The sequence below is a fragment of the Syngnathus floridae genome, chromosome 8 (assembly GCF_059516105.1).
Source record: "Syngnathus floridae isolate MCC-2025c chromosome 8, RoL_Sflo_1.0, whole genome shotgun sequence".
Lineage (NCBI taxonomy): Eukaryota > Metazoa > Chordata > Actinopteri > Syngnathiformes > Syngnathidae > Syngnathus > Syngnathus floridae.
The window spans coordinates 6,686,931-6,710,947 of NC_142420.1; the positions used below are offsets into that span (position 1 = coordinate 6,686,931).

Here is a 24,017-nt window from a genome sequence, read left to right on the forward strand (position 1 = left end):
GTTGTTCTGTATTTCACACGGCACACAACAGTTTTCCCTCAGCTTCTCGTCAAAGCTGATGCAATTCTTACCTCAAGCACTCTCCTTGTTGGCAGTGTAGACGATGGCATTTCAACAAAAAATCACATCTTACAATTCAAATTATTATGACAGCAACCAGTCCAATACTTGAAATTCGAAACCGTATGAAACCATTTTTAAAAGTATTCGTCGGGACTTTTGACAACCTAAGCTTTACACTTTTTGTAAGCAGCATATGATTCCTTTGCCCATGGCTCGTCAATTAATAATGGAGTAGGTGTTGCAAAATTGCTGCTTGGCAAAAAGCTTTCATGTCCCCAACTGCGGTTCAGCATGTTTGTGAAGCTGCTCCAACACATCGTCACAGAATCTGTTCTTGACAAACCCGCAATGGAAGACCTTCTACTACCACCACTAAATCCAACAAAACCAAAAATCGAATTATTTCTAAAACAACACATTATACCAGAATACAAAATGTCATAATGTACGTGTCTCTGATGAGTGGCCAAACAGCCAGCTGGTTCATCTGAGGCTTTTCCAGAGATTAAGGCTTCTGTTGCAACTTGTTGACCTTCTTTTGACAGCACACTGGTATGTCACTCCATGGCCTTCTTACTGCCAGACAGACAGCAGGCCATATATTATCGGGGTTAATTGCCTTCAGAGAGCAGATGCCGCCCCATTAACCAGTTAGCGCCTTCATTGGGCCAACTGTGGTCGAAGCAAGCCATTCCTCACAGATCGCCATCGTTGAATAAGAATTGACAATAGAAGGTCAGCAGGGGATGGGGAAAAAAATGGCTGTGGTCATTAATGGAATAGCCAGGTGTTCAACAGTTGTGCAAAGTCGGACCCTGAAATGCCACCTGTGTCTCATGTCGAAATTCCCCAAGCGACACTACACCTCACAAGTTCTCATTGTTCTACCAGTTGAGTGCCGTCACCCTGCTACAATAAACTCTTGTTTACTCAGACGTTCTCTTAGCGGCGTGACATTTTGGTAAGCATTCTCGCATTCCTCCTGAGCTCACTCTTGAAGCCACAAACAAACAAACATACTGACCACCCAAATGCACTGTTTGGACACCATAAGAGCAGCTGCCAGGCGGTCAGGCATTTTTGCACCCAGGGATCTTCAGCAAAAGTGCAAAGTGAAGGTGGAGCAGCATTGAGGAAATGTGCACAATTGAATGCCCTTCCTTCTTTTCTTTTCTCAGATGCTTTCCATTCATTTCTTTTCCTGAGCTAATTTACAAATGAAGCCTCTCTTGAGTTTCCATAAAGGAAAATATTGAGTGGTTCCAAACTCTGTAAGCATTTAGGGAATATTTAAGAACAACGGGTAAGAACACTGTGTTAATAACGAATAAAATCACGCCAACGAACAAAGTGGACGGGTTTTGTTGCGCTTAATATTTCGGCATGTGTTTTTAGAAAATGAAAACAAAACTCTGGAAGTTTTAAGTGACCAAACTTACCTCTGCATGAGAGAGAGCCAGAGCGAGCAGAAGAAACACAGCGACACCCCGTAACATCTGGTCGTGTTGCGGGAAAAAAAAGTCAGATTTAGCGAGCTTAAAACACCAGATCTGGAGTTAAACCCACTTATAAGTCATGTTAAAACGACATTAGTAGCGCGTCCTCTTCATTGCCTTACCGTTATAGCCAAGTTCTTGTTCGGGAGAAGATTAGAATGGTGAGGATGTTCGTCGGCTGTGAAGAAAGCAGGATCGCGCCTTGGAGGAAATTTGAGCAGCTTGGAGGAATTCCAGCAGGTCCTCTGGTCTTTCTCCTCCTCTCCCGGCTAAAGAGCCAATGGAAATGTCTGGGGGGGTCTCCACAGTGGAGGAGGAGGAGGAAGAGAAGGAGGAGGAAAAATGTGTGGATGAGCGTCATGGATGAGTTTACATTAATATAATCTCATCTAGGTATAATTTCGAGCAGACGCACATAACCAAAATATCTTCTACTTAATTCAAATAAATAATTATGTTCAGTTTTGCGTCATAACACAACGCCTGTGTCTGTTTAAATGCACGTATAATGTATTTTTTTAAATCTGATTGTACGAGTTCATTTCTTTTTGAAATATTTCAGATAACCAAATCAAAACAATTTGTTAAATCTGAACGCAGCCACATCCCCAATTATATGTGGGTGTGCACACTTACGCAACAATTATCTTTATATTCCTCCCATTTGAGTTATAGTGGTTACACGTCAAATTGTCTCATTTTTTAGAACAAACACCTGGCATTTGAACAGGGGTGTGTAGACTTTTGATACGCTGTGATGCAAACTGTGCGGGTGTATTGTGTGAGAGCCAGTTTTGCAAGCACAAAGTAGAACATGTGATCACAGGGACCTCTGCTGGTTCCTGCATCACTTTACACAACAAAGGAGGAAGTACAGTTGTGTGGTCTCCACTGCAAGTTTAACGAAATGCAGTTGATGATAATCGGATGTGTGGAGCAATATCTGAATAGTGTGCGTGCGCGCGCAGTGTAATAAGTAATACAGAAAGGCAACAAAGCTTGACCACATGTGACTTTTTTATTGTTTAAAAATACACTGCCACTACACAACTATAATCAGTGAAGACTACAAGTTAGTAAAAATGATCTTTTTAAATATATATATATTAATCAGGTCTTCCTACAAACATCACAAGCAATGCAACAGTCTAAATAAAAATACACAGTCGTACAATAGCATTCATAGCACTTTATAGGTGTAAACAAGGACCTTGTGATAATTTTTTCAAACATATTTGCTTTGTTTTTATTTTTTGACAGCTCACAAAAGGGTCAAAGCTGCCTATCGTACCCTGCAAGATGTGTGTGTGGGGGGGGGGGGATGAGTGTATTAAGTGTCTGTATGTGAAAGCATCCTTAAATGTGTTTTAATTCACAATAAATTTTGATTTTGCATGCAAAAATAAAAAATTCCAAGATTCTTTGGGTTCAATCATGTCGCTGTATCAAAAAATTAAATAAATTCACATACTTCTAAAAAATACATAAGAAAAAATTGGTTTCAACAAGTAGAACATTAAGGCTTGATTATTCGTTTATCGTAATTCTTGCTGGGTGGATGACATACTTTAGCTTCTAAAATATAATCCGTGATGGAGTGTTGCTATTTTATGACATTGTTACATCAAATATTAGCAGTCTAGACAGTCAAGTACCTAAAACAGCACAATATGTACAATATGAGACATAACGTTGGCGCTATGTACAATTTTTTTCCTCAGACTTTTGGCAAAAAATATTTTGGTGTTTTTTTTCTCTGGTCAAACGCAATCAAGTATTTGTCTTGCCCCCACAAACGAGGTTAAGGATGCTTGTTTTCATTGATAGCACCCGTTTCTTTTATTGTCCCGCCTCCCAACAATACTTTGTGCTGATCGGGCAAGATCTTTATCACCCACACGCCTGTTTGTACAGCGCAAAAAGAGAGAGGATTTGGCCTGAGGTGGCTCTATAGTTCATTCTCTAATGGGGCAAAATGAGCTCCGCTCTCTTCCAAAATCGCATCACAGCCTATGCAAAAAAAAAAAAAGAAGAAAAAGGGAGGGGGTGCACAAATCGAGATCAGATAGGAACAGGATCACATTGAAAAAGGACATTCAGGCATGTATGTGGTCTTCAAAAGTTTTTGTTCCCCCTCACTACTTGGTATATAAACATGAGGTGCTTGCACTTGAAAGGATAACTGTGTTGCATCATTGAGGTGTTTTGGGAAAAAAAAAAAGCCTTGCACAGTGTGTGAACCTCTGCATGTGCAAAAAGGTGCTCTCCTTTCGACCCCAAAAATGTGACTTTTGCCGGTGACAAAGAGCTGCGCACATTGTATAAAAATGTAAAAGTAGGCACTTGTCTGTGTGGCATGCATTGGCATTATGGCACTGGTTGAATGGGAAATGAACTACAGTAAAGTTACTGATTGGCAGACACACAAGTATACTAAAACTCTCTCCAGTTTGTAAAAATGTCTACTCATCCGTCATTGATTAAAAGCTTAGATTAAAAAAAAAGATGTTACTTAAAAATGGAACATATGGTTTGTTGTTGTCAAGTAAAAACATGTCCACCCTGCAATTTTTGAATCGCAACAACACACTTTTTGTTTTATATTTGACGCAAACGCTTGCCATTATTGTCCCAATTTTTAAAATATTTTGTTTACCTCTGCCAGTTTGGTAACATTTCCAATACAATGCAATTTGCGGTTTGATTTTCTGACTTGCCCTCTGACAAGTGTGTGCATGTGTGTGTGTGCTTTCCCAGGTGTGGTTATCGGGGCGCAGTGGTACATGCATGTGCTCGCCGTCACATGTTCATACGGTGAGGTCGTCCGACCTGGCCTTACTGCTAACTTGGCTGAGTCGGCTCAGAGGCCTGCTGTCCTCTATCGTATCTGACGCCTTTTGGGCCACCGCGCTCCCCCCCTCCCCGGTGACCGCCCTCTCCACCTCCGGGTCAGCGCCCTGCCACTCTCCACCTTCCACCCCCGCTGGGGGCGCCTCCTTGGCCTCGGCCGCCTGTTGCATTGTCACCCCTTCCGTCTCAGTGGTCTGGGCATAGGAGGGCAGAGTCTCATCGTACGCTTTGGGGATGTCCCCCATGGGCAGCTCCTCCTCAGTTTTCTCTTCTAAACCGTGGAAGGGTGGGGCCCCCCTGCCTGCCTCCATGCCCACTTCCGCTAGTGGGTAGAGATGTGTTATTGGGGGAGCTTTCTCCTCATCCAGCCGCCTGTAACCTTTAGCCCTCTGCAACGAGGACACCGCCAAAGGGGGCAGGCTTTTTCCCGGCGGCAGGGTGGCCGAGCTTTCGCCCTGCGCCGGGGCAGGGGCCGGCTTGCGAAAAACAAAACGTATCTTCTTGAGGCCCAGGTGGCTGATCTCCACAAAGTTGAGGAAGAGTGAGACGCAAGCCACGGCTAACATGAAGATGATGAAGACCGTTTTCTCTGTGGGGCGGGACACAAAGCAGTCTACGGTGTTAGGGCAGGGCCAGCGGCTGCATTTGTACAGCGGCAAGATGCGGAAGCCGTACAGGAAGTACTGGCCCACCACGAAGCCCACCTCAAAGAGTGTCTTGAAAATGATATGACAGATGTAGGTCCTTAGCAAGGTGCCCTCCAGTCTGAACTTCTTGCTTCCTTTTGTGCTGGTCTCCTTCGTGGTGCGTACGCTGCCCTGGTCAGGTGCCAGTGGGAGTCGCTCCTCACTCAGCTCCTGTTGCCGGCTAAGTTCCGCTTCCTCGCGTTCCTTGCGCTTCTCCTCCATGTGCACGTGGTGCACGGCGTGGCCCACGTACACAAGAGACGGCGTCGACACGAAGATGATCTGCAGAACCCACAGACGGATGTGGGAGATGGGGAAAGCCTCGTCGTAGCACACGTTCTCACAGCCGGGCTGCTGCGTATTGCAAACGTAGTCGGACTGCTCGTCGCCCCACACGAACTCCGCCGCCGTACCAAGGATGAGGATGCGGAAGATGAAGAGAACCGTGAGCCACACCCTGCCGATCACTGTGGAGTGCTCGTTGACTTCCTCTAAAATATTTCCCAGAAAGCTCCAGTCACCCATGATCGGTCCGTAGCACTGTGGAATGAAGGGTGGGGTAGGAAGAGAAACGAAGGGTGCAGACAGGCAGGGAGGGTGGGGCAGGCAGGCAGGCCGGACAAGTGGGGTGGGGAGGGGGGGAGGATTTAGGGGGCACACATGGAGTGTCAAAAGTAAGAAAATGTCGAAAAGTTTGACTGACATAAAAAAGAATATTAAAAGAATATTGCCATCGAATGATACTCCCGATGACTTGACCGTCTACTGCACTGATCTTTTGTCTATTGGGAATATAAAACTTCTAAGATTCAATCTTACACGATAGCGTTTAAAAATGGAAAGAAGTGAATCACGTAAATACAGTCAATACAATAAAATCACCGGCAAGGTTGCTTAGCTCGTTGTGAAACCGTTAACAGTTCAAACTCTGATCACGGCAGGCAACCTGTTACAACTCCTCGCCTCAGGAGTCAAACAAGTCCAAAGCACAACAACCAGACTAGAAGTTAACATGTAACAAACATTAGCACGTTTTGCGTAAGTCAATCTTCCATACGCTCAGATATGCCTTAAATGTTATGAAATGGGCAACTTGCCACAGCTGCGGCTCCCTCGAAGTCGAGTCCTGTCCCGTTCTCTTGGCACCCGGTGGGGAAAAGTGAACTTTTTTCTGCCCTCTTTCCCACCTAAAGCCCTGTCCTTGTCGCCCCACTGAGCAGATGTGAATGAATCGGCTCTGATGGTTGGTTTTGAGTTTGCTGCGATGTTTAAGCTTGGAGCCAGACGGCCTTTATTTGCCGGGGCGACGTGTGGTGACGCAGAGAGACAATAGGATCAACAGAGCCCGAGCAGGGATGTATGGGGAGCAGGCCTCAGGCTGCCATGGCAGCATGGACGCCGCACCATTGGGCCACCGGGTCCACCGCACCACTGTAGTTCGGACCGATTTCCTAAAACATCCTGCATGTTGTTGCTGAGCCTGTGGTTGTTCAGCTATGCCAAAACTTAGGGAAGTCATGAAGGAGAGTGTGTCCTCGGGGACTAGGAAAAGGGACCACCGCTTAATTCTATGATGAATATTAGTATAAAACAAATTTACAACCAAATGTAGTCAAAAACAAGGACAAGTCAAGTACAAGACTCTTAGATGAGACCACATCAACACCAAGACTGGGTCGATTTATAAGACAGAGTAAAGACCAAGACCAAAGCAATGAAATTGAGTAAAGACTCTGAGGAGAAGAGGGTAGGTCAAGACCAAGTCAGTACAAACTGACCAAGACTCTGATGAGGCAAGTCGAAGACTCTGAAGAGATGGACCGTGTCTATACTGAGACTTAGACAAGGCTGAATCAAGACTAAGTGTCTAGGGAGAGGAGGGCTTACGATGAAGTCAATACATGACTCTCAGACAAGACCCTGACTACTTGAGAGACCATGTCAAGACCAAGACTCCAAGATTAAAATATGTCAAAACCAGGACTAAGCTTCCTGCGAACAAAGGGGCCATTTCAGATTTTATGAAGTCCTGGGTTGTACTAAATTTGAAAAAAATCATCATCATCAAATTATCAAAGCATTTCAAGATTAAACGTTTTGGGGCTTTTTATAGCAATTCCTTTTTAATTGTTTTTAGACTTGAACTGCAGGCTAGAATAAATGCTCTGGTGGGCCATATCCAGCCCACGTTCCTTAGGTTCCCCACCCCTGTTTCACTTGATGATGGTTTATTGACTTTATGGTGTATAAGTTATTTTTTTTTCAAGGCTGGAAGAAGAGAGTTGAACATTAGCCAGAGCGGAAGATCACTCTGACCCAATAAAAAAGATAAATGATGATACATTCCAGCGTTCATCAAGCATCCAGTAGAGCTGCACTAGAAAATAACAGCATGGAGATATTGCAACATTGTGTGAGTTTTCACACTGTGGAGTCTGCTCGACCACTCATTTGCGTGTGCGCGCGCCATGTGTAGCATCATATTAGCTGGAATGTGAGGAATGTCCACCATTGCTAAAACGTTCCTGTTTGGTCAGATGGCAACAGTTTGTTTATGATGCCTGAATGCACGTGCAAACCACGACTTAAACGTTACGTTTGATTTGCACCCAAAGGCAGTTTTGACTTTAGGTTAGGGCACTTCAGATGTTTAAAAAAAACGGGAGGAGGTCAGACAGACATAGAAGGGCGAGGTTGTGAATTGCCTTGAAGGTATACAGGAGGAATTTATTCAAGATTGCTAGTTCCACCAGGAGCCAGTGGAATTGCAAGATGGGGGGTGATGTGGTATTATTGTAAACAAAGACATGTTTCTACATTTCAAAGTGGTTTTTAAACTTAAAGTACGGATGGATTTTAATAAATGTGCGACTGTGAAACAATTTAAGAAAATAATAATAATGTAGAAGTAAACCATGTAAATTGATGTGTGCGTTCAGCTTCCTCATCTCTCTCTGCCGACACGTGGTGTCTTTGAGAGAGATCTCTGACCATCTCGCTAAGTTCCGCCCTGTTAACTCTCATCCAATAGCATTGGCCTGCCCACGGGCCATCAGCAGCTTCATGACCTAAGTCCACCTCCTAATGTTTGTGCTTCATTGTGTGCTCCACAAGTTGGAGTCCACTGATACAGTTGCCTTGCGATGAACGAGGCCCGTGTGGGATTTCTGGAAAAGACATTATGATTAAGCAAATTATGGAGCTCTTGAATTAATGCCGATGAATTGTTAACGATCACAATTATTTACCTCATGAAACTGTCCAAAAGATTGGTGTTTAAAAAGGGTGAATAATAGAAAAAGAATCCATCCATATCTTAATCAAATTCTAATCTCATCAAATATTCTATCAAATTTGATAACATTTGGGATTGTTTCAAAAACTAAAAAAAAAAAACTAAAACTAATAAATAATTTCGGTCAAGTAAAATGAAACATTTTTAGACAAATTAAACACTAATCAAAACTAATTACATTTAAAAATCAAAAACCAAAATCCAAGTATAATGGAAAATCCCCAAACTATTCTAACTTTGCTTTACACAAACCCGGAAGTAAGTTGGGAACTACAGTAAATATCTGAAAAGCCCACATCCTCCCTCTCTTCCGGCCCACGGGCAGGCCTGTGTCGTGTCGGAGGACGGCGGCCATGTTTGGAGCTCTGGTGTATCCACCGGGTTTCCCTTTAAAGAGCCGCGTGTTGATATAGAGGACGTTTGGATGCTAAGCCCTACAGTGGGCGCGTGAATGGAACTCGGATTTTACACAAAGACATGATGTCATGATGCAGGGCGCGGACGCTATTGAGCGCGTGCAGTGAGGCGCAAGGCCAGATTAGACCTCCGAGGCAGGGCACTTACTGGCCGCTGACCAGAATGCTAACACGCTAACAAAGATATCGTGGGGCGATCTGCCTGCAGATCCGCGCTGCCGACCGCTTCCTGCTCGCGGTGGACTTTGTGAGACAGGAAGTGACAGACATCTTAACTAGCGTGATGACCTTATTAGGCGATAAGGCGTCTCGTAGCTTGGATTGGTCGCAGTCAGGGGTCTTTTTAAGAAAATTATTCAGTCAAAGCAAAAAAGAAATGATTAAAAATGTTTTGTCAGTAGTATCTTAAGGACTGACAGTGTCTAGGCTGTGATTCTAGGCCTGACTAGATTCTGATGTCATCTCAAGGCAATTGATTTGAATAAACTTCCAATTACTGTTCTGTATTAATTACAAACATACTGGTACACTGTAACATTGATTTTTTAAATTCTAATACTATTTGCTCCATTAGATTGTATTTTTTCTCCTCAACGGTCTTTTTAGTCATTTCATAGTGTTCTCAAGTAAGACCAACCGAATCCATGGCCTAACACTGACGAATCAAAATCCAATATAATAACTCTTGTGTTATTCAAGAGTATTAATGTCCTATCAACAAAGCATAGTGAAATCCATTTAGTCTTTTCAACCAAGCTTGCGGCGCAAATTAAGAGCAGAAAGAATTGACAAGATCATCGTTTCTGGCATCTATTTAACCGACTTGTGTGTGCGCCACACACGTATAGAAAGGAGCCATTCACGGTGAGATTTAGGAGACGCTATCTGCCGTGACCTGAGGGCAGCGCTGAGCCCCCCGTGACAACACTGAGACCTCAGCGCTCAGGTTTGTGCTTAAAGACAAACAAACATGGGCTTGTTTGTTTAGCTTGAAAACTCAATTGTGAGTGTGTGCATGTCTTTGTGTTTGGGGTGGACAAAAGCTGTCTGTCTCCCCTCTTTGTCACATTTTTTGCTTTCTTTTTCATACCACTCATCTGTGTGGAACCACTTGTTTTGTGTTTTCAGCCAGTGACGCAAAGAGACGGCCATGTGATCGCCATTGCACGGACTTTCTCACCTGCATCACCAGTCCCAACGTTTCCTCTGTGCTGAGTTCCCCAGGCTTCCTGCATATAGCGGCTTGTTCTTTCCTGTCATAGTGTGCAACCCTTGGGAAAAAAAATGAATTTAGGTTATTGCTGAGTAAACAGTGACAACACCACATGATCCTGCAAAGGTTAAGCGGTGTAAAATAAAACTAGGCATGGGTGTGAGGCATGTTACATCAGTGCGCCTGCTCAATGTGTTTTTGTTTTACTATTATAATGTTCAATAAAAAGCTGAAACTGTAAACCCTTCAAAAATATTACAGTAGCCACCCCCACCCCCTATTTGTGGGTTGGCGGTGACACTATTTTGCTCATTTTTATTGTCTAGTTTTAGTATTACTCAATTTTGTTCGGCCTTTGCGTTATTTTGGGTGTAGTTCCACTACCAGCCACTAGATGGCAGCACACTATTTGTTTTTAATTGTAAATTTGAAAGAAGCGTTTTTGATTATTGAATGGTAAATGCTCTTCAATCCTGCTTTTTACACTCATAGAAAGCAACGTCTGTCACTTCAGTTTAAACATGATTACCAATGTGTATTGTAAGATGATGAGTTTGTTCATTTCGAAAAATGAGATATGATGCTTGGAAACATATTTCTGTCTTAATCACAGCTCTTGCACTTAGTATTGTAAATGTAGTTTGTATTATTTTTAAAGCATTTAAAGATGTTCTGGGTGGTCAGTTTGGTAAAAGACAGGACGTCAATATCCAAATACACATCAAGACAGGAACAGGTCTGATAACACCCACAAAAAAAAGTCTAAATGTGACGGTATAAATTAAAAGTTTAGTTTCTCTGTAAATATTTTGACCAACTATTGTGTTTGGAGATTTCCATCCAGACTGATGCTACATAAGATTACAAAAGTTTCAATAGTGAGACGTTTTACTCTGTTTGGATTCACTGCCTGCATTTGAATTGAAGGTTTCCCTTTCCACGTCCTGTCACTGCACCGGCCTGCACCACTCGCCCGCCTGTGAGGGCGAGCTTGCTTCAACTAATTGTTCAATGCTTGTACTTGTCTGATTTTGGCTTCATTGTACATTATTTGATGTCATACACATGACAACAATTTAACAAGCCATCTATTTACTCATCAAAGCAAGGAAATACAATCATGAGCATGACTGGCGCGTGCAAATTTTCTTACACGGCGCTTTAGGGCACACATGATTGTGCCCTACTGACCAAGTGACTGTGTGACAAGATGGGAACACAATTCCATTGATCCCTGTTGATCTGTCCGCTGGCTCCAATGATTTTATAAAGTTGTGTAATATTGCCATAGAGTGCTTCTTATGAATTTGTTATGCTTGTGGATAGGCTTGCATGTGGATAGGTTTCAAAACAGGTTTCAAAGCTAGGCAGCGTTTTTGGGAGGGGCTATTTTTATTTTCTATTCATGCATCTGGAAGGTTGAATAACAGCAGGCAAAAGAAAACATGTAAAATTTCGGTTATCAAGCCAGAATGACGAAGAATGGCTGGAGCCAAATGGAAAAAAACACCAGGCACCACAGCAGGCACCAAAAGTAGAGTGAAAATGCCAGATAAATGAGTTTTGCTTTTCGGCCGTTACGTAAGGAGGCCTTGCCGAAAAAACATCTGATTTTGGAGTAGCGTCATAAAAGCCACAAAAAAGCCACATAAAACCTATGAACCTATATGACCTGAAGTCTCAAGAGCTTTGCTGACATCCCATGTAACGTCATGCATGACGAAAGTTTGGGGTTTCTCTTGTAAGCCCTATAAAGTGCAAAATCTTGCGATTTTTGACTAAATCATAATTGACTTTTATAGAGAGTCTTCAGGCCACAGACAGTCAAGTTCAAAACAGTAAAACACAAACTATACAATACGACTACGCACGACTGACACATCCATATCAACAATCGTGATAAAAGAATTGGAAGTAGTCACTCAGGAGTCTATTTTAACAAACTGATGCGAATTGATGCTACAGTTGACCAACAAACTATGAAAAAACATATTTGTTGCCCCCAAGAGACATCTGGGAATTTTTCAATCGAACGATGACCCAATTAAACGTGGCTTTAGCACCGCATCTCTTGCACAGTGACAGCGAGGCTTTAGGAGCAAGCACGAATTATTCTCCTTGACCCATGCAGGAAGTGGAAGGACAACTTCCTCTCATAGTAGGTCTACGTAAGGTGGCACAATGGTGAAGGGCTGGGTGGAGGTCAGAACAAGGAAGAGAGGAAGTAGGTGCTATTTGTGATTGGATGTTTAAGAGCCTATAGTGCAGCCTTCTCTCCGTCAAAATGCGGCCTGAAAAAAAAAATATGGGATAGGGAATATGCCTCCTTTGCAGTCTGGATGCAAAAGGATGAGCTTTTCTGATATTACCATTAAATTAAATAACATGATTTGATTGCTTTAAAATGCAGCCAAAATGCAAATGGAATCCGTGAGATTTTTTTTTACGGATATGTCTAAAAGAAAATAAGGTGGCTGATAAAATGCACCGCAATGGAGACCTCGATACTGAGTACAGTCCAAGTGTCAGCACAATCAGGAAGTGCAGTAGAAGGGGCTTGAGAAAGATTACAGAAGAGGGTAACACCCTGTGTGTGTCAGGATTTCATGGCGTCGGGTCCCTTCGGTCGGCTGGCCGTCTGACACAATGTTATCAAGGCGTGGAGCAATCGGAACGCACGGCCGCGACCACTACCACCACGACCGTGGCCGTGCTCTTCATACTCACAGAAAGCAGCGAGTGTGTTCAGATGAATGCTGTTTCCTCCAATGAACAATAGCCTGAACGTGAAGGAAGTCATAAAACATGTACATAGCTACCATTTATTACACCGGGAATATGCTAAGAGTCATTCATGTTTTTTAATGCATCAGTTTTGAAATAGGCTTCATAATATCGATGGTGTTAAGTCGAGTGTTTTCGCTGTTTGTTTTGTTCAATGCTCATGGTCTTGTCATACTTGTTAGGTTTTTGTTTCCACCTGATCAGCCGGGTGCCTTATCAGTCAGCTACCCTTCAGCCAGTGGCGGCGCTAGAGGGGGTGCCACAAGGGCACTGCCCCCTCGCTAGGAAATATGGCTGGACGCCCCAAGTGCTAGACCAGATAATTGACTTTTGAGTATTTTCCGATTTTTCCGGGAATTTATTTCCATATATTCACCTGACCCAGACAACAGATGGATGACAAGAGATCTCTTTTTTAGTGTTACTCATCCCCTTAGAGGTACACGACAGTTTGTCTACCTCTGGCCGAAAATGTCGACCTCTTCTTGCGAGCGGCTGCCCTGTGAGCCGAGAACAATGTGAAACTTTCATTTGTTGTTTGTTTTTAGGGATGTAAGGTGTGTACATGACCACACACACACACACATATGGTGACAAAAGCCAATCAGTTCACACACACATGCACACAAACACGTTGCTGGTCTTGGGTGAAGGCTTGTTGTAGATATCCTTCTTCCTGTGTTTGTTAGGCCATTTTTTTTTTTCTCTCCATGGCTGCTCGCAGGGATGCTGGAAGTACGCACTGGTGACATGACAAGGGGTGGGAGGGCGATGAGAAGGGGGTGTGGGGGGTGGAAGTGGCATTAAGAGAGCCTACTTCCTCCCAACTCAATTCACATCTTGATAACTGTGTTCCTTCTGAGGGTGGGAGAGGAACCGGCAATTGGGTTTCGAGGTTGTGTTGCCTTTCATTGGGTTAATTCGTTAGTCGACAGAAAGGTCAGTGCCAGCTTTTGGAATGAAAACAGCCGCAAAGGATTTCAATTAAAGCATTGCTGATGCTGGAGATTAGCGGAACAAACTTTACCACAACTCGGTCTAGACTGTAAGCATTTGGACCTAAAGGCAGAGTAAATGTTTTTCCATTTCCATCTATAGCAGCACTTTGTCTCAACTCTAATTGATTTGTGTCAATTTTTGATTTCACACTGGTGAAGCAGGATGTTGAAATTAAAATGTTTCCAATACTAAATCATTTTAATACAATTGTTTAAACCCAAAACCTGCTTTAATAGAAATCAGACCATACATTGATAAGCATGTATGACTCATCTATGTATCTCTAACCTCATCCCCCTTCCCGCCAGTGGGACATTCCAGTCATCCACCGAGTTCAGAGTTCAGCCAGTAAGAATAGCATTGATCCGCAATGAGCGTTGCATGGAACGCATGGATTGCAGAGCAGGAATGAGGGGTCTAAAATATCTACCATCCATCCACCAAGCGCATTTGACGTCATCCTCGTGCAATCCCTCACCTGTTCACATGAAGCTTAGTTACTCTATTATGAGCAAAGTAGCTCCGAGGCTCATTTACTGCCATTGACCAGCACCATTCTTGTGCTCCGCCCGGCCTGTCAGCGACAGCGTAATAATAACCCAACTGTCGGTAATGATGATGATGTCCATGAGAACAATACTGGCAGACGTGGGCATGCGTGCGCTACCAAGGGAATAGTCCCCGGTTCTTTAGAACACATAGAAATACTGTCACAGACTGGGTGGAGTAGGCCTATTGTTGGGATAGGCTTTCATTGTTGCTATTGGTCCTATTTAGATGGGTTGCTTACAAGACTGACTGCAACGGGTTCGGATGTTTAGGGTTAAGGTTAGTGCGGTTAAAATTGAGAGTTGGGGTTAATAGCAGGTTGGACAGAAGTTAAAGGTGGTTAAGTTTAAATTGAAGAATAGGAAGATTATGATGGTTAGGCTTGGATAAAATACAAATCGGTTGAGTGTTCCAAGAGTTTGATAAGATCAAATTATCTAAGGGATCATGAAGTTGTCTAAATGTGATTTGTGGCTGGCGGGTGAGTCGACTGAAAGGAAGAAATCCGAACACGTGTTAATGGGATGAGGGATTGTGTGAAACACTACAGTAGTTGTTGATGACAGTAACTTTTCATTTTCTCAATAAAGAGGTTGTTGATCAACCACTACTTGGTAGACTCCACAATATACTGTTTGTATTTTCACTCTAACATGAGAACATTTGGGGAATTCAAAGTTGGCTAGAAAAAATTTAGGCTATTCGTTAGCCTAAAAAAAGCCTTTTGAAACAACCTTGAGCTTTGCAACCCATTTTGTGTTCCGGCTTTGGACCTCTCTCAGGCTTTCCTTTAGGGGGCATGTTTAGGAACACATGTCCGTCAAACTCAAGCCCGCCTCGGACGCGTGTCAGGCGGAACAGCAGGCCGGGGGACGAGTTGGGGGTCGAGGGGGTTTACGCTAATGCATCCTGGCATTGGGGACTTGTTCCATCAAATTGTAGCTCTCGTTCAGGTTTTAGGATCGTGACAGTTTGGAATAATTTGTTCCAGAGTCCAAGAATAGTGACTGGTTATTAGTGTGAAGTGTCACATTTTCTATCCCTCCCAACCAAACCAAAGGAAGCTTCTCTAAGAGAGTACAATGTCTTCAAGGCAAAGAAGGGACTTGTTCCTTTGGGAACCATTTTTGGATAAATAAAAACATATTTGATGACACATGCCTTAAGTTTCACAGCTGCTTCACAACCAGGGGTTATCATAAGATTATTTACTTTCTATCACTATTAATACATAAAAAAAAAAAAAAAAAACGTGCTATCTCCTCTGCCATCAAACTTACATAAGAGACTTTTCATCACGGAACATGGCGTTCTCACGAATTAACAAAATATTCATCAAGGGTACTTCCCTGATAGACACCATTTAAGAAACTAGGCTACAAAACCACCATGAAAAATGACGGATTATCTCCACAAGTATAATTTTTCTTCTTTGGCTTTTTTGTCACCTAGGAAGGAACTATTTATTTTCCATACAACACATTCTGTATGTATCCGTATTTGCGTCACAATTCCAACAAGCGTCTGGACGTCATGCCATTTTTATGCGTAAACCAGAAGAGACGTAAAGCGTCTAAATTCCATGAGTAATTTTTCTAGAATGTCTTCCAACTTCGACTTCCTCTCAAACAGGGCATTGTTGCACAAGTTACGTGTGATGCCTGGAAGGCCAGAGTGTACCGAAATTTCTCTTTGCGGTATACACCACAAAACTTACGTTGAAACTTACAAAAGTCAAGAGATTTTAGTGTCATTATATATGGTTAGGGTTGACAAATCATTTTGGAAAACGCCCTAAAAATCTCTCCTTTTTGAAAGATATAGATTTCAAGAGGTTCTGAGTACGTCTACTGTGGAAGGCCACCGTGGAAGCGGAATTGCCATTAATCCCAGAAAACAATCCCACTTCCCCTTTCTGCTGCCGGCAGAAAGCTTCCCAGCAGAAAATAGAGCTCCGGGGATGTAAGGAGAAAAGGGTGCCGCGGCAAACGGGGTTGTTAAGGCTGGAGGAAGAGGAGGAGAGAAGCAAAGAAGAGAGGGTGGACCTTAGGGTGGCCACTGGTTGAGTGGGTGTGATGCCCCCCTCCATGCTTTTACTTCTTATACCCCCTGTGAGGGAGAAGACTTTGGTGCCGAGACGACAAAAGCACAAGAAGAAGAAAGTGGCCACCATTCCTGGGAATAAGACGACAGACAGCAGGTAAGACCAACAGGTGCGACTAAAAAAAGCGTTTAAGGAAAGTTGTCAGATTTATTATCAAGTTTAAATCTACTTTTAGGATAGCCTCAATGAAATTTAAAACATGATAAACTGGCGAAAGTGAATCATTTTACGCATCAGTACTGACTCCAGCGTGACACTTTTACAATGGAGCACTTGTTTTATTTCAAAACGTCGTCACATTTGTGAATTTGGTCAGAAAAGTTTTCTTTCTATATTTTTTTTTTTTATACAATACTGATTTTTTTGGTGCGGGTCAATTTCTCTTGCATTTTCTATGAAGGACTTTCTTCAGGTGTATGATTGGTTGAATTGGTCTTCGCACTAATATCAACATTAATGAATGTATTGAATTTGAACTTCGAGTGATTTATTTTGTAAATAACTCCACAATTGACTCTTTCTAAACCTTCCCGTGTCCATGTGAACCTGTTGCGCAAATGAGGTGCCAGTTTAAATAACTTCATTTACTGTGCAACATCCAAACTAATTTAATTTAAGGATGACAGTAACATGTTACATTTACTGGGATATAAAATGTAAGCTGGTTATTGATAGAAGGTGCATTCAGTGTACTTTTACAGTATCAATAACTTGCACACCCACCGTGCTGTTTTCTTTGATCATAATGTTTTTAGGATCAAGAGAAGCCAAAATCAAAATTTAATCAATTGTATAAAGTTGTTTTTGTCAAGCTCTTGTCTAATGACACACAATCGTAACAGATTATCCAGCCCTAAGCACCAGCGAGGTAAGTTTGGATAAATTTGAATGCTTTCCAAACTGTTTTAAAATCTTTTTTATATTTACAATCATTTTCCATCCTATTTTTTAAAAATAAATGAAAATTAACACCTTAAAGGACGATTGGCTCTAACTTGATTTAGATTTTTTTTGGATCCCCTTTCAACAAAAGACTAAAAGCGCATGAGCGGAGTGTCGCTCTCCGTTTATTTTTTTACTCCGACCAACGCAGAAAAATCATAAACTGGGACATTTATAAGTCAGTGTAGCAACTGTATCATCATATCTTGACTGATTGCCACAGTGATCAACCCAGATCGAATATTCCTTCAAGTCACCAAATAAGGTCCAACACCTCTACACAGCTAACCAATATCTCATCAGGAGATTGTTGTGCTGTGTGTACAGGCAGCCATGTAAGGAAGCGGGGCTACACTGATATACGGACGCCGAGGGCCGTGCGTGTGATGCCAACAGGTGACTCAGTGCAGCCAGCAGTGGTGGGGGTGCTTTGTAGCTCAATTGACAACGCCTAAGTGACGGCGCCACCGGGCAGCTGAAGTTAAACACACTCATCGAGGACGGCCGTCTTGGTACTGCTGGCTGAAATATGGCCGCTGCCCCTGCGGCCGAGCTGCGAAACAGCTGCAAAGTGTACACACTGGAAATCACTCCCGGCACGCGTCAAAGGTTAATAATAGGCGGCATGTAGATAAACAATGGTGCCACCCCCACACCATGCTTGTAACGTAATTTACTCAGATAACAAATCAGTTCCCCCCCTCAGAGAAATTACTTAAAATAATGCTCTTTGTTACAACCCCCTAAAAGCATGTTTTTTTTTTAATTATTAAGTCACTCGTAAAAAATCTATCTTTACAAATTTGATCAAAAATGAATTTGGGTCATTCTCATATATTTAGTCAATAATATTAAGACACATTGTGCACCATTTTGAAAATCAATTCATTTTACTGTTACCAGTATTTCCATTTTTGATGTTTTTTGTAATACAAAGGTATTATTTTGTAAGAAAAAAATATTCTTACATAACTTTCAATACCAAAATGACTTTATCATTATAAATCCTAAAGTATATTTGATTATTTTTCTCCCATAGCTTCACATGAAAACAAAACTGCATGTTAGTGGGGTTTCTAAAATATAATAAAACGCCATTTTTGATTGGCCATTTGTTTGCAGCCACAATATATCTATACAAAAATCTCCACTCAATTGCGTGCACGTGTGTTGCTTAGCACACTGCATCTCAAAGTATCAACACAAAGAAGTTGCGGCGTTGTCAGAACACTGCTGACATATTTCATTTTAGAGCCGCAACACAAATGTAAATGTTTGAATTGTCTATTCAGAGGCAGCAACAGGCAGCTGCCAGCTTCATATTTTACAACCGGATTGACACTACATTGAACAACTCCAAAACTATGGAAAGTTCCGAAAATAAACAAGGCTAGAATAACCCGCCCTGAAGGCGTGCCTGTTTAAAGCACGTCTTTCATGTACATGACGCCTTAGATAAATGTGAAATACAGCATTGTATAGCCTACATGAGCTTTTTCCCATCTAAGGTGGTGGCTACTGCATGACTGCCATCCACTTGTACTTCGCACCATGTGACTTCATGGCTCCCTCTAGAGATTGTCAAATAACGCAGGAAATAAATCACCTTTTCTCACTCATCATGAAGTCATAACACAATTGTCCTCAGTGCACATCGCAGTGTTCCTGCACATGTTCCTTTAAACAAGAGGCCCAAAAAAAATGTACAAATGGCATCTCCACTGATGCCTGAATGTTTATAAAGGACAGCCAATAGATCCCACATCCGCCTGATTGCAATTTAATATGCGATGATTTTTCCGCTAACATTCACTTTACGTGTATTTTTAAACACAAGTAATAAATCAATCTATTTTTTTACAATATTGCCAACAACCGTACGATACGTATTACGATACATATCGCAATAAATGTATATCGTGATACATGGCCTTTGAGAAGATATGTATCCCAATATTTTACATTACTTTGCACACCAGGGTGCAGTTTGTGCACCCTTATTTATTATACAGTAAATCAAGGTTTTGGTCTCATAGGTTAAGGTCACACTAAAGGGTAATTATCCATCGAATTAATATAAAATCGACTTCAATTATAGTTAACTTACTAAACACTATATCCACAGTGAGGGGACTCTTCAGCTTGGTTTTGAAACAATATGTGTAAGGTAAATTATAAAATGTAAATAGTCCTTATTTTCTCTTGTCACTAAAGCTGTATCTGAAGTTATGTGCCATAGCACAAAATAAATAAAAGCAAGTCAAGCAAGCGACAGTTTATAACTCCAAAAACTCGTACGGCTCCCATCTCGTGCGCAAGCAATCCAAACATGTTGCATATTTGCAGCATCAACACTACCGCCAAGTGTGTCACTTCCCTGTAAGGCGGCAGAGAGAGCAGCCGAGTGGAAAAAACGTGTGGTCCTGTCCATCGTCTCTGTTTGTGCCACTTGAAGGTGGCATTACTCCCACCCCAGAGTATCAGTGCCAGTCATCCATTATGTCTCCATTAGCCTGCCAAAGCACATTGTAAATAGACGTGACAGCAGTGATGCTGCACAGACTCGTCGCTCAGTAATGAATCGCTGCTTCTTAATGCTCCAACAAAATGTAGAAGGGAGAGCTAAGATGGAAATCTAATGGAATTTCTTTTAAAGAACCGCCCATCTTGAGTCTTTTGTGTATTGGGGAAATTAAAAGATGGGTAAAAATAACGGTAATCAATTCCTAGATTATTTGTCCATTGTGTGGAAGGCAAAAACTGTGGCAACCAGCAGAGGCGCTGTTCATTCACTCAATTTATTTACTGTCCAAAGAAGACAACTATTTAATCAGAACATTTTTCTGCGCCTTTAGTGGTGTCATACTATTTAAAAGATCATCCTTGTAAAATCAAAACTTTTTTCTTGTGACTGAAAACATTTTTCTCATAACCTTAGAAATTTTTGCCAAATCACTTAAAACCGAACTCACATGACCAAAAAAAAATACTGTAAATTTTTGCTCTACAATAACTTTAATCCCATTAAATTAAGGCATTTTCCCCCCACATCATAAGTGGAAAAACACATTTCTCTGAGTAGGACTGTTATTAAAATGATAAGGGTTGTTCCATCGATAAATCCATTTCAAATTGTTGGTCGATGATGTGTATTGTTAGAAAGTCAAAAAAGAACAAAGTCCGGTGGTTGTTTGATAGGAGCATGCATGGCGTGTTCCATGCTCAACCTCCTGCTATTGTGTCGTGGGGACTCTCACTCCCTTCCTCAGACTCAGGACTTCTTTGTGATTCACTTCCAGTAAAGCTCATCAGCTTGATGCAAGCCGCCGTAGCGACGCTCCAACATTGTGGACACAAGTACAAAAAACAAGATTCAATTAGATGAGTCTTCTCTGACAAAAATATTGGCAAACCTTACTGACCAATGTACAGCTGCCATGGGATCACTGACCTTTCACGTCTTATTTGTTTCCTTTAATTATCAAATCTTTAATCTCAAGTAACTTTCATTGACTTGTTTTTTTTCTACGTGCGTGTTCCTACTCCTCCTCTGTCTGTGATGTTGCAATGGAAAGCCCAACACTTGCCAATTGCCATATATAAGCCTGATGGAGAGTGGAGGGAGGGAGTGTGGCCACATGGTCATGGTCATTTAGACCTTCTCTCTCTCACACACATAAGCAGAGTCACCATGGTCAGCTGCCTCCATCGAAGCCTTGTAGGGCGGAATAAACAGTGGACCGCTAGAAATGGAAAGTGAGGGCTCACAAAGAGGAGGAACGGTAAGCGACGGGATTTTTTTCCATACGTTTGCTGCCATTCGGATGTTTTCTCCAACTTTCCCAAGTCGAGCAATAGCTTCAGATGCATGTAAACGTCTCTTATCTGTTAGCATGTATGCATGAGTGAGAGGTGAGTGGCCAACATCCTAATGATGGGGTCATCCACAAAGCTGCCTTATAGGGTCATTGCCAGCTCGCAGGCGCCATGTTTGGGTCCGAGCCAAGCGCTCGCTAACGTTGGAGTGGAAAAAGCACTCAAAGGGAGATCCACATGGGAGCGTTGAGGACGATTTTGGGGATGGAGGAGATAGAAGCTGCGGTAACGGAACGGACGCTTGCTGGAGGCCACATCCACATCCACGTGCTATTCAAAGGACAAACTCTTTGACGTTCGACCTGCCCACTGGCGCCATTTTATCCACTCGTGTCGGTCACTCATGCACATGCTGGAATAAGACATGGCACAGCAGTAAATGTACGGATCTGTATTTGTTTTTAAAACAAGCACTTTGTGTACTTTAGCTCGATTCAAGAACTTCCTCTCCCACTAGGAGTGGTGATGGGAAAAATGGTTTTCGTGCCACAGTGTCCAGTCAGCATGCCATTCACAGGCAGTGGCTATTTTTATAGGAGATGATCAACACACACACACTCACTCACACACAAACATACACACGCACACACATTACCAGAAATATCTACTCTGGTCCGTTAAAACTCTTGGTCTTGGGAATCATTCAAATGCTGCTTGGTAATCTCAAAGGCCTCCGTCTTATTTTCCCTATCAGGTGTGCTCTTGGCGCCCGTGAGCCGCGATGGGAGACTGGAGCTTCTTGGGGAACGTCCTGGAGGAGGTCCAGGAGCACTCCACGTCGGTCGGCAAGGTGTGGCTCACCGTGCTCTTCATCTTCCGTATCCTGGTGCTGGGCACGGCGGCCGAGTCGTCGTGGGGCGACGAGCAGAGCGACTTTCTGTGTGACACGCAGCAGCCCGGTTGCACCAATGTCTGCTACGACCGCGCCTTCCCCATCGCACACATCCGTTACTGGGTGCTGCAGATCGTTTTCGTGTCCACGCCGTCGCTCATCTACATGGGCCACGCCGTGCACACGGTGCGAGCCGAGGAGAAGCGTAGGCGGCGGGAGCAGGAGGAGAGGGAGGCCAGATCGCAGGACGGCGAGGAAGAGATGGAGGGTGAGAAGGAGTACCTGCAGCAGAAGGAGAACGTGATGGAGTCGGGGGCAGAGGGGCGGAGCCGGCTGCACCTCAGGGGTCCGCTCCTCCACACGTACATCCTCAGCATCCTCATCCGCAGTGCCATGGAGGTCATCTTCATCACCATACAGTATATGATCTACGGGGTGTTCCTCAAGGCACTGTACCTGTGCACGGCGTCGCCCTGCCCGAACCCGGTCAACTGCTACATGTCACGGCCCACAGAGAAGAACATCTTCATCGTCTTCATGCTGGTGGTGGCCGCCGTGTCCCTGGCGCTGTCCGTGCTCGAGCTCTACTACCTGGGCTGGAAGAGCCTGAGAGCCTGCCTTCAGCGTAAGGCCGCGGCCCGCACCCTGCCTGCCGTGACGCCAATGGCGCTGGAGCCTGACGGCCCGGTCGCCCCACGCACTCCGCCTCCTGACTTTAGCCGCTGCGTCAACCCCCTGACCTCCATGGCGCCCGTTCCCTTCAGCAACAGGATGGCGCTGCAGCAGAACTCGGCCAATATGGCTGCCGAGCGCCACCACAGCAGGGACAACTTGGAGGACCATGAGGACTTTCTTCAGAGATACCAGGGGACACCGCCGCCCCAGGGGCTTTCCAATAACTGCCACCCTATGCCCGCACTGTACACTGGGGACAAACGTCGTCTGAGCAAGACGAGCGGGAGCAGTGGCCGAGTACGACACGACGACCTGGCCATTTAAACACTGGACCCTCAGGAACCACTTTGAACTATAGACAACATGCGGGGTAACACAACAGACACTTGACGTTTGCACTTGAAGAGTTTTTATAGTGGGCAGGGAGCGTTACGGTAGACTATTTCATCGTATGTGCCGAGGAAGTTCTTGCGTAAATTTACACAACAGTCGGGCAGAAGTGCTGAACAGCTCGCCCACAGTCACATTTACAGAAACAATGAATTGACTTTGTTGTTTAATTTTGCACTTGATGGTCGAGTAGGCACTCCAAAGACTTCTCTACTGTATTTTTAAGGTATGCCTTAATGAGAGTCATGTGATGTATTACTTCATATGTTCATATATGAAAAATCACGTGTTCAAAAATTGTATGAAATGTTCACGTGAGAAGTCCTTTTCAGAGGCCCCACGCGGATGCCTGCTATTTTATATATGGCCACTAGGTGGCAAGATTGCACTTATTACGTTTATCCCTTGTCTCTTTGTCTTTTGTGTTGAGAATACGTACGTCTCTATGCATTTTTTTTAATGTTCACAAGTGATTTTTATTTCCTTTATTCGTATTTTGCAATATTATGCAGTATACTTGGACAAATGATCAATTCATTAGCTTTTTCAGACTAATGTTTCAATATAATTTTAGGTTTTAGAGTATTACAGCAACAATCCATTCATCCATCTGTATACCCATATGCATTTTCATATATCTATATCAATTCACTGCCGGTTTTTCCTCAATAAATGATCAAGTTTGTTTACTACTGTGTGTAATATTCCTACTTACCAATAGAGGGCAGAGAAAAGCCGAAACGCATTCCCTGTAAAATTCTATAGAGAAAGAAGAAAAGAAATGGTGCGTTCAATATCAAACAGTGACCTAAACTTCTTCAAAAAGGTGTCAACCGCATGTTAAATT

The 24,017-nt window shown here is 43.1% G+C and overlaps 4 protein-coding genes across 6 annotated transcripts in view; 1 reads left to right on the forward strand and 3 right to left on the reverse strand.

Moving 5' to 3' along the window:
* Positions 1-23,929, reverse strand: part of LOC148394252 (follistatin-related protein 1-like) — a 32,634-nt gene extending 8,705 nt beyond the window's left edge. Inside the window, exons 1-4 of the mRNA XM_088383687.1 lie at positions 23,886-23,929; positions 9,987-10,077; positions 1,682-1,859; positions 1,503-1,559 (exon numbers count right to left, since the gene is read on the reverse strand). Of these exons, the coding sequence (XP_088239813.1) occupies positions 1,503-1,559 (57 nt within the window). The 5' untranslated portion in view covers positions 1,682-1,859; positions 9,987-10,077; positions 23,886-23,929. The remainder of the gene's footprint in view (positions 1-1,502; positions 1,560-1,681; positions 1,860-9,986; positions 10,078-23,885) is intronic.
* On the reverse strand, positions 2,564-23,923 carry LOC148394253 (gap junction alpha-8 protein-like). Of its 2 annotated transcripts, none has more exons than XM_088383682.1 (3): positions 23,886-23,923; positions 9,987-10,077; positions 2,564-5,635 (listed from the first exon to the last, which is right to left on the reverse strand). In XM_088383682.1, the coding sequence occupies exons 2-3, from the start codon at positions 9,990-9,992 to the stop codon at positions 4,367-4,369; spliced, it is 1,275 nt and encodes a 424-aa protein (XP_088239808.1). In that variant the 5' UTR covers positions 9,993-10,077; positions 23,886-23,923; the 3' UTR covers positions 2,564-4,366. The 2 variants fall into 2 exon arrangements, with proteins under 2 accessions (XP_088239808.1, XP_088239807.1); XM_088383681.1 differs by lacking the exon at positions 23,886-23,923 and adding an exon at positions 16,397-17,166.
* Positions 7,797-24,017, reverse strand: part of bcl9 (BCL9 transcription coactivator) — a 43,904-nt gene continuing 27,683 nt past the window's right edge. Inside the window, exons 15-17 of the transcript XR_015860032.1 lie at positions 23,886-23,929; positions 9,987-10,077; positions 7,797-8,262 (exon numbers count right to left, since the gene is read on the reverse strand). The gene's annotated coding sequence lies outside the window, so the exon portion shown is untranslated. The remainder of the gene's footprint in view (positions 8,263-9,986; positions 10,078-23,885; positions 23,930-24,017) is intronic.
* Positions 16,300-23,894, forward strand: LOC148394255 (gap junction alpha-5 protein-like). Of its 2 annotated transcripts, none has more exons than XM_088383685.1 (2): positions 16,300-16,551; positions 21,968-23,894. In XM_088383685.1, exon 2 carries the CDS (start codon positions 21,995-21,997, stop codon positions 23,102-23,104), a length of 1,110 nt encoding a protein of 369 aa, XP_088239811.1. In that variant the 5' UTR covers positions 16,300-16,551; positions 21,968-21,994; the 3' UTR covers positions 23,105-23,894. The 2 variants fall into 2 exon arrangements, with proteins under 2 accessions (XP_088239811.1, XP_088239812.1); XM_088383686.1 differs by lacking the exon at positions 16,300-16,551 and adding an exon at positions 20,787-21,179.

What these genes read in the sequence shown, in the direction of transcription:
- LOC148394253 (XM_088383681.1), bottom strand. Translation starts at nt 16,524, where the DNA reads ATGGTGGCCACTTTCTTCTTCTTGTGCTTTTGTCGTCTCGGCACCAAA. An exon ending in CAACCAGTGGCCACCCTAAG is followed by an intron (nt 10,078 to 16,396) that starts GTCCACCCTCTC and finishes TTTTTTCCCAAG; the next exon opens with GGTTGCACACTATGACAGGA. An exon ending in CGTTGGGACTGGTGATGCAG is followed by an intron (nt 5,636 to 9,986) that starts GTGAGAAAGTCC and finishes TTCATTCCACAG; the next exon opens with TGCTACGGACCGATCATGGG.
- LOC148394255 (XM_088383685.1), top strand. Translation starts at nt 21,995, where the DNA reads ATGGGAGACTGGAGCTTCTTGGGGAACGTCCTGGAGGAGGTCCAGGAG.